The 10,806-nt window shown below is 34.1% G+C and overlaps 1 protein-coding gene across 1 annotated transcript; it reads left to right on the plus strand.

Moving 5' to 3' along the window:
- The first annotated feature begins 3,742 nt into the window (after positions 1-3,742).
- On the plus strand, positions 3,743-7,542 carry LOC141321117 (uncharacterized). Its single transcript, XM_073833354.1, has 2 exons — positions 3,743-4,000; positions 6,018-7,542. The coding sequence occupies exons 1-2, from the start codon at positions 3,811-3,813 to the stop codon at positions 6,845-6,847; spliced, it is 1,020 nt and encodes a 339-aa protein (XP_073689455.1). The 5' UTR covers positions 3,743-3,810; the 3' UTR covers positions 6,848-7,542.
- Positions 7,543-10,806: the final 3,264 nt, after the last annotated feature.

The following is a 10,806-nucleotide window of genomic DNA, read 5'->3' on the forward strand; positions in this document are numbered from 1 at the left end:
AGACACTAAAAATATGTAAGGACATGTTGTTTTAGTCAGCATGCTTGGCATATGATTATATAATGATGCTTTGTATAATCAGGTAATATGTTGAAAAGGTAATGATAATGCCGCCAGACAGGAAGGGAGGGTGGGCCGAGGCAACAAAGAAAGGAAGCTCTGAAGAGAGACACGACAGAGAGAAAGGTTTCTGACTGCAACAGTTAGAACGGAAACATTATTTTTGAAGATGGATCCTTCAGTTTTTACTTAGGGGACAAAAAAGAGTTTGTTAGGTATATGAGATAAATTACAAATAAGTCAAATTATTCTAAACGCAGCAGGGTGACTTTATTTAATGTGTTGTTTGTTGTTTTTAGATGTTTTTATTATTCTATTCACATTTTGTCTAATATGTATTATATTGCATGAAATACAATACCATTTAAAAGTTTTGGGGTCTGTAAGATTTGTTTCAGGGGAAAAAAATAACACTTTTATTCAGCAAGGATAGAATAAATTGATTAAAAGTGACATTAAATACATTTCTAATGTTACAAAAGATTTTGTTTCAAAAATATTAAACAGAACGACTGTTTTTGACATTGCTAATAATAATAATAATAATAATAATAAATGCTTCTTGAGCAATAAATCAGCATATTAGAATGATTTCTGAAGGATCGCGTGACACTGAAGACTGGAGTAATGATGGTGAAACAGGAATAAATTACATTGTAAAAAATATCCAAACAGTTGTTTTAAATGGTAAAAATATTTCACAGCTTTACTGACTTTTTGATCAAATAGAGCGTGAACAATTTTCCTGACACCAAACTTACAAATAAAACACTATTTGTAAAATGGATCCCTGCTGCTAATGATTAAGTAATGAGGGCCAACTTCCTAACAGATGCACTGAACAGACTGAGAGAAGGTTAAATGTCACTAAGAAAACAGACCAGAAGTAGTGGAGACGACAAAACGGAGTGCACACTTAACCTTGTGGGATTTAATTACACAATCTAATCAAATAACGTGATTGCCAAATCTGATCCAAGTGGGAGAGGTTGTATCTCTGTCTGCTTGGCCAGCTTTAGGCTCTTGTTTGACTGTGATGGTAATAGCAGTTGAGAACTCGGAAAAGGTTGGGAGTAATACAAAGACATCGAACTCACATTAAATGTTCATTACATTGGACAGGTCTTTAAAAGGCATTTTTAACTATGATGTTGCATTGAAACAACCTCACTGACGTTGATTATTATTTAACATAAAACTGATGAACCAACCATGCTCTTAATGCATGGTTTTTCCTTCTGGAGCATCAGTGAGAGTTTGAACCTTCTCTAATAGTTGCATATGAGTCTCTCAGTTGTCCTCAGTGTGAAAAGATGGATCTCAAAATCATACAGTCATCGTTGGAAAGGGTTCAAATACACATAAATGGTGGAAAACAAAGAAGAGACCTGAAAGATTTTTCTGTAGAACAGCAGTTTAACTGTCCAGGACAAACAAAGGACTCATGAACAATTATCACTAATTAATAACTATCACAAAAAAATTAAAAAAATTAAAATCAAGAGGGTGTAAACTTTCATGACAGGGTCATTTTTATAAATTGAACTATTATTTTCTCTTGTGGACTATATGTAAACATCTTTTATGTAAAATATCTTATTCAGGTCAGTATTAAATAAAAAAATAATTAACATTTTGCAGATTCTGCAAGGTGTATGTAAACTTTTGACTTCAGCTGTGTATAAAGAGTTTGAACATTTGAAGTGGCTCAAAAAAGTTGTTCTAAGACAAGAACTGTTTATTTTTTTGTTACTGAATGTGGTTCCATTATGCTTGAGGGCTGTTTTGGACTCTTTAATTACTACAAAAAGAAAAAAAGACTTCTTGTCTGCCATTTTGTGCCAGACTGCATAACTCTCTCACTGGCTGACAGCGGTAGGCATGTTTTAGATAAGGGCAACTGTGCTCAGAATTAATTAATACCTGAGATGGAACGATGTGATTACATGCAGTACAATCAACCATCTTATGATTAAATACTAAGCCATTTAATAGATGGAAAGCTCAGTCCTCTGAGACAGATGAAGGTTGCCTGTAATAGGACTTAAACTAATGTATTTATCCAGGGTTTAACTAAGTAAGGAATATTTCAGGCTCATTAAAGCTTGGAGAGTAAAATGTTCAGACATAATTGTATCCTAATTAAGTTTTGTAACCTTGAAAGTTTTTTTCTTCTTTTTTCCCACCCAAACATTCAACCCAAAATTAAATATGTGACCCTGGACCACGAAACCAGTCTTAAGCAGCACGGGTATATTTGTAGCAATAGCCAAAAATACATTGTATGGGTAAAGATCATGTTCCATGAAGATATTTTGTAAATTTCCTGCCGTAAATATATCAAAATGTATTTTTTGATTAGTAAAATGCATTGCTAAGAACTTCATTTGGACAACTTTAAAGGTCAATAGATTTTTTTTTTTTTAGATTTCATAGTTGTATCTCGGCCAAATATTGCCCTATCCTAACAAACGATACAATTTATTTTATTATTTATCAATTAAATAAAAAGGTCCAGTGTCACATGCATAGTTAGGGCAGTTTTATAAGATTGAATTGGACGGCATTGGTTGATATCACACAACAGCGCCTTCCTATGGTTGTCTTTAAAACATTAATGTTATTTTAGCCAAAATGTGTTTCACCTAGTCAATAGAGAGCCGTATTTAGTCTTTTCTTTGAGCAATGTGTAAAGGAAATACAAACATTATACAGTAAATACATACATTAAAGCTTTTTTATTCAAAGGGCTATTGTAAAAGATTGTTGTTATTCCGGTTTCTGATTTAAGATTGTGGACTAGTGTCGTAATAATTGACCGAATTAGACTTGAGGGATTTGACTCTCTTGTGTACAACGTGAAAAGCTGCTAAATAATTGATCAGAATATCGTTACTTGTTGTTCACAGGTATTGTCTAGTTTTAAACATCAATGAGTAAAGCACAAATAAAAAATCTTTTGGTACTGTGAAAATAAGCTTTCCATTTTTGTATGGTTTGTTGGGATATGACAATATTTGGGCCGAGATACAACTATTTATAAATCTGGAATCTGAGGATGCAAAAAAATGTCAATATTAAGAAAATCGCCTTTAAAGTTGTCCAAATGAAGTTTTTAGCTAATCAAAAATTAAGTTTTGATATATTTACGGTAGAAAATATTTACTGGAACATTATATTTACTTAATATCCTAATGATCTTTGGCATAAAATCAATAATTTTGACCCATACAATGTATTTTAGCCATTGCTACAAATATACCCGTGTTACTTAAGACTGGTTTTAAGGTCCAGGGTCACATATTGGCTAAATCTAACGTTATAAACACAAACTCACCCAGTAATGTCAGTCGGCTGTGGAAATAGTACATGGTTAACTAACTAAATGTCTCACGACCTCATGATGTCCAGTCATCTGAATCAAATTGTCGTCACTGCCAGCCACTGAACCGAAAAATATTTCAAAACAATAAAGTAAATAATTACATTAATAATATTCACTCATAGATTTCCAGTACAAAATAATATTAAAATAAAACAATAATAATAGATTAGCCTGGTATTGCTGAACTTTTGTATATTTGATGTGATAGGTCTGCGCGCACACGCTCATACAGTACAGTAGGTGGCAGTAACAAGCATCCAGAGTCTGCGAATCGCCATTAAAACAAGAGGAGAACAAGCAAGTGTAGTGAGTTGCTTTTATTCGCGTGTTTCGTCGGATTTGTTTTCGTTTTATACTTCGCTAAAATGTCAAGACTAGATAAGTTACATTCTAACCTGATGAAGCGGATGTCAATTGTCATTCGTGATATTTGGGTGGAGGTGGAAGCGACGGTGAAGGACTATCAAAAGGAAGCAGCCCAAACACGATCAGAAAACGCGAGGCTGAAACAACAGCTCAGGGATGTGCTGAACAGGAATCAGGCACAGTTAAACGGTAAATTCACACTTAAACGCACACAGAGACTGTTTGGTCTATTTTGGTAAGTTAAAGGTTGATTGGATTTTTGGTAAACTCCTGTTTGATAGTAGAACTGAATGCCACAGAAACGTAAATGGCATTTTTTCCACAAAGTTTCAGTTTCACATCACTGCTCTTGTCCTTTTCTCTCGCATCCAGCAGTTACAATCATACAATAATATCGTAATTTTAATATAGATTGTTCAATGGATATTCGATTCACTGTAAAAAAGTACACTTTTACATTCAGAAAGAGAGGAGGAGAGAGGACAGCCGCTGGGCCACATGCAAAGGAAAGATAGAAGAGGTGTTATGAAAACTTGACCAATCCACAACAATTGTCAATTTGTCGTTTTTACTTAAAGTATTTATGTGTATTTGTCAGTTTGACGTGGTTTTGTTTAAGCAAGTAAGGATTTACTTTTGCAGTCTTTTGAGAACCTTATATTTAGGATTTCAGTAATATGCAATGAAGATATTGTTGTATTTTAATTTCGATTAAGTTTTTTTAAAATCATACTTTGCATTAAGTTGAACAAAGGTGACAGTAGACATTTAGGTTACAGAAGATTTCTATTTAAAACAAAATGTTATTAAACTTTATTCATCAAATAAAGCATGGTTTCTACAAAAATATTAAGCAAGCATACCATTGATGCTAATAAGGAATATTACTTAAGCACCAAATCAGTTTATTAGAATGATTTCTGAAAGAACGTGACACTGAAGACTGAAATCACAGGAATAAATTACATTTTAAAATCTATTAAAATACTCTTATTTTAAATCTGAGTAATACTTAAAATAACTGTTTTTACTGTATTTTTTATCAAATAACGGTAGCCTTAGTGAACATAAGAGACTTAAAAATGTTAAAACTTAAGGCCCACAAACTTTTTTTTTTCATATCTTTGACTTTGATATCTGACCTAATCAAGGGAATTTTTAACTATAATAACCAAATGCAATTTGAGACTACTAAACTATATTTTTGGTCAGTTTGAAAAAAATACTAATATTTTAGTGAAATTAATAGATGCGCATTCATAAAAATTGAAAACAATAAAGAAAAGTTTTGACCTTAAATGTGTTAAATTGTTTTGTCATGCAAATAATGAAAATGGGATGACACAAAAGTGATTGTTGTCTTGATGAAAGGAACAATGCGTCGTTTAAGTGACTGCTGTGAGTAATGCATGTAATGTGAAATGTAATTCCACAATAGCACACTTAACTCATTGACACCAAACAGTCTATGCCAAACAGGTTTCAGTGAGATAAACATTCAGCCATTACAAATGCTTTGTCGCACGCACAAATAAAGTCACACTGTACATCCTTACGTTGCTTAAAGCAATAGTTCACCCAAAAATGAAAATTCTGTCATTAATTACTCACCCTCATGTCGTTCCAAACCTGTAAGACCTTTGTTCATCTTCAGAGCACAAATGAAGATATTTTTGATGAAATCCGAGAGCTTTCTGACCCTGCATAGACTGCAACGCAACTGACAAATCCAAACGGCCCAGAAATGTTATAAAGACATCTTTAAAAGGGTCCATGTGACATCAGTGGTTCAACCTTATTTTTATGAAGCTACGAGAATACCTTTTGTGCGCGAAGAAAACAAAAATAGCAACTTTATTCAATGATTTCCTCTCTTTGGGGCAGTCCACCACCATGTACCACAATGCAAATCGTAAACGATGGCGGACAACTCAACATGGACTGTTTTAATGATGTCCTTACTACCTTTCTGGGCATTGAACGTGTCAGTTGTGTTGCTGTCTATGCAGGGTCAAACAGCTCTCGGATTTCATCAAAAATATCTTAATATTTGTTTTGAAGATGAACAAAGGACTTACAGGTTTGGAACGACATGAGGCTGAGCAATTAATGACAGAATTTAGTTTTTGGGTGAACTATCTCTTTAAAATGACCTATACTGCTACTAATAATGATAATAACTAACTGAATGCTTTTTAAAATACAGGAGTCCACTATGTCCCTCCTGATGAAGTCCCACCCACAGAATTACCAGCAGGTGGATATAGGACCCCAGGTGAATCAGAAGACCCAGAAGATGAGCAAATGGAGGACAATGGCCAGAGTCAAGATTCAACTAGTGAACCGAAGCCACGCATATTAGATGTCGTTTCGATCTGTAAGACAGAGGCAGAGGATAGAGAGCTAGCGCATCTAAAAGATGCCCCATCTGGAGGCGAACAACGGCTTCTCTCTCAGTTCGACAGCTCAAGTGCGAGTGAGACGTGGAACAGGAACGTGCCCACTGTGGCAACACCGAGGATCAAGACTGAGCCCGAGGACACCATCATCACTATAACATCTTCAGTTACTACCACCCCTGCCCGTCCCGGTCCATTTCAAGACTCGGAGCCCACTCACCAGATGAGAACAGCCAGCGACGCTTCATCCTTGTTGAGGAGACCGCAGCGTAAGGATCTCCGTTGCACACGATACACCAAACCTAGAAGAGTATCCGTAAAAGGTCACGAGCATGAAGGGCCGTATAAGTGTAACAAATGTGGAAGGCAGTTAAAGGACTTGGCAAAGCTGCAGCTGCACAACAAATTGCATGAAAGATCCTTCATCTGTCACTGGTGTGGCAGAAACTTCTCTAAGTTTGACTACCTTCGGATGCATATGCGCACGCACACTGGAGAACGGCCTTACCGCTGCAACTGGTGTTCAAAGACCTTCAGCCAGAGCGGGAACATGAGGAGACATGAACGCACGTGCCGAAATTTCACTGAAGAGTCAACATCGCACGCTCTGGAAGATCAACAGCTGCCCGCCGAGTGACCAGGTTGTCAGTGTTGCCAGATCGGAGCAGGCACACCTAGAGAAAAAACCTGTTATTGTGATGGAAAGATGAAATTCGATTTTCCTTACATATAATGGGCTATTTATTGTTTTATCAAGTATATTAGATGCTTCCATGTTACAGAAGACATAGAAGGCCGGTATGCTGTTTGACCAACATTTCTATGACCTTTTACAGCCAGTGTGTGTGCACAGATGTCGCCAGGAAGCCACGAAACATCATGAGAATGAACATTTGCCCTTTCGAGGAAGATCCATGGCTTACCATACTTCTAGACTGATGTTTTAATACTATTAAAACTCCACAGAGAGCAGTATCTAGCCAATCAGATATTTTTAGGCAGTGTGTAACTATAAAAATGTATATTCACTATAGGAAGAAGTGACTTTCGTTGCTTGTTTTATTCATTTTTGTTTTATTTCCAGGATTACGCTTAACAGTTTCAAAATAGCCGGTTTTTGCTGACTGTGGGAATCAAGGAGAAGACAAGTTAAATCTAAAGGAGTGCATTAGGATATGAATCAGAGTGGTAGACCGCAAGGCAAAATTTACTTGAACTGCAAAATTGTCAGAAGAAAATCATGTAATTTGAGAGTATGTATCTTATGACTGTAAAATGAGGAACTTTGTCGTATGTAACAACAAACATTTGAATAAACTAGATTCAGTTTAATTTGACATCAGTAATTTTCTGTATCTGAGGAAAATGCTTATGCAGCCATTATGAAGTTATCATATGCATGTGTGCAATATATGCATAGGTATGCTCAATTTTGCTTCATCTTCGAAATATTTTACAGCCTTGTTATTTAGCAAATATTGTTTAATCTGCAGGTACTACTACCTTGATTTTGTTACTAACACTGATAATTATGCCGTAATTATAATATAATCATGTCATAGATGTTTTAGAATCTAGATATTACTTTGTCTCCTATACTGCATTTGGCATTTTTTCTTTGTAGGTAAGCAATATTTTTATATTGTTATTTTATTGGTAGTTTATTCAATTCATCTTTCCCACTTTAGTTTCCTTGTCTTTCTATTCCTGTGTAGTAAACCCAGATTTCTCACAGGTTCAGTGCTCTTCTATCTTATCTTTAATAATTTTTCACAACTAAATAGTCCATTAATGTAAAACATTTAACCATAATCTAAAGTAATTGTTACTAGTGTAAATCTGTATTAAATTAATGTTTTTCAAACAGCATAAGCAGCTTTCAGAATATTTCTGTTTATTTTTTTAATGGCTATAATAAATAATACTAAGTTACCACAGTTTTAAATAAAGATAACTTTGGTTACTCCATTCTTTTGGTTGACACTATGGTTGTCATGTTGGTCCAATTTTGTACCCTGCTGAGAAAAAAAACCAATAGAAAACATCACAAAAATTTGAATGGTTTCCACTACAAATACCATTACAAAACACCAACTTTTCATTAAAAGATGGTTTTCAGTGGTGTGTTTTGGAACATATTCCATTAGGATTTAGTGGTTTTAACAAACCACCAATAGAACGCAACCAATTACCGGTAGAAACCCACAGGGTCCATTACAGTTTCTATAAAACCAATAAGTCCCATTATAACCAGTAAAACCATTGCAAATCAGAAGCAGGAGCTGTGCGTACTGGTAAGGAATATACTTAATTGATCATCAGCTTCAGTCTAAACTAAGGAATAAGGCTGTGTCTCTAAAAGTTATACCCCCGGTTTCACAGACAAGGCTTAAGCCTAGTCCTAGACTAAAATGTAAGTCTGAGCTGTTTCAACTGAAATAAAATTGCACTGATTGATCTTAAAATATATCAGTGCCTTTGTTTTGTCTCAAGATGCACACCAGTAATGTTTTTTTCTAAGCATGTTTATAAAAATTACTTAAATGTCCTAATTGAACTATGGCCTAACCCTGGCTTAGTCTAAGCCCTGTCTGTGAAACTGGGCCTTAATGTTTTGGAAATCTTCATGTAGCCTTAGACTTTCTAATATAATAAAACTATTTCTTCTCTATAGCTTTTGTAAAAGCTCTGATGACTTTGCCATTTTAGCTACTCAAACATTAGCACATGCATGGGCTGAATGTATGTACATTTGAGGTCAAAAGTTTACATTCCCTTTTTGGAATCTGCAAAATGTTAATTATTTTACCAAAATAAGAGGGATCAAACAAATTGCATGTTATTTTTTGTAGTAATTATAAAAATGACCCCGTTCACATACACTTGATTCATACTACTGTGTTGTTACCTGAATGATCCACAGCTGTTTTTTGTTTAGTAATAGTTGTTCATGAGACCCTTGTTTTTCCTGAACAGCTATACTGCCAGCTGAAAAATCCTTCAGGTCCCACAAATTCTGCAATTATTACAGAAGGTTCAAACGCTCACTGATGCTTCAGAAGGAAAAACCATGTGTTAAAGTGGTGAACATTTAACTTATTTTTAACTTCTGTAACTTCTGAAGGGCAGTACTAAATTAAAAACATGATATATAGGCAAAATAAGAAAAATAATGCACACCTCCATTCTGTTAAAAATGTTGACTCCCTGGCTCTTAATGCATTGTTTTTCCTTCTGTAATAGTTGCATACGAGTGCCTCAGTTGCCTTCAGTGTAAAAAGATGAGTCTCAAAATCATACAGTCATTGTTGGAAAGGGTTCAAATACACAAAAATGCTGGAACACCAAAGATTTGTGGGACCTGAAGGATTTATCTGAAGAACAGCAGGTAGTTTAACTGTTCAGGAAAAACAACAGACTTTCACTATGAACAGCTAAAACTAAAAACAAACAAACAAAAACACAGCTGTGGATCATTCAGGTAACAACACAGTATTAGGAATCAAGTGTATGTAAACTTTTGAACAGGGTCATTTTTTCAACTTTTTTTTTGTGGACCATATGTAAACATCTTTTATCTAAAATATCGTATTCAGCACTAAATAAAAAATTAACATGCATTTTGTATGATCCCTTTTATTTTGGTAAAATAATTAACATTTTGCAGTTTTGAAAGAGGGGTGTACATTTTTGATCTCAACTATATGTGTAAAGCACAAGCTAATTCTTTTATTTTAAATAGTTTCTAAAGGCCTAATTGTGTTTTAAGACAATTTTGTTTCCTACCATAAAAACAAGTGACTTAAAAACAGCAATGTTGAATAGGGGTTAAATAATTATGGCATAGTTGTGTTATTTTAAAAAAATCCTTTAACTCAAAAACATTACACTACTACTATTTATCTACTACTTTTAATTGAAGAGCACGTATATCCTTACATGTCAGGGGCAATGCACATACATGTAGAAGAGAATACCATAAAAAAAAATAATACAAGTTATATAATACAATAACTTATTGAACAGTACTTTTTTCTATTGTCTCCAAATATATTTTAATATTAACTTTAAATCGTTCAAAATGTGGTAATTTATCATTCCATTTGGCTTTATGAATATAGTAACAGGCAATTATAATAATCAAATCAAGCTATGTATAAAACTCTTATCACCATCAAGTGAAAAAAGCTTTTAGCATAACATCAGATTCTACAAAATACTTAGAAATCATAGCTTTTTGATGTCTATAATTATTCAGTTCTTTCCAAAATATTTGTGACTTACGACATTCCCAAAATAAATGATTAATAGTTTCAGGGGAAACTTTACAAAAAACACAGGTGTATTCAAAGTTCACCTTAAAAACGCTGTACCACTAGTGATTTAACTGGGTAAACTCGATGGAAAATTTTATATGAAACTTCTTTCACTTTATTTGTGATGCAATACTTATGAGGTGTCATCCAAATTTTATTCCAATCAAAATGTTTTTTTAAATAAGAATTCCAAAGAGTAGTACTAATAGCTGACTATACAAATAACTTGAGACAGACTATACAAGTACTTTACATAATGCTATACAATATTGTGCAAGAT

This window comes from Garra rufa, chromosome 1 (genome assembly GCF_049309525.1).
Source record: "Garra rufa chromosome 1, GarRuf1.0, whole genome shotgun sequence".
Classification (NCBI taxonomy): Eukaryota; Metazoa; Chordata; class Actinopteri; order Cypriniformes; family Cyprinidae; genus Garra; species Garra rufa.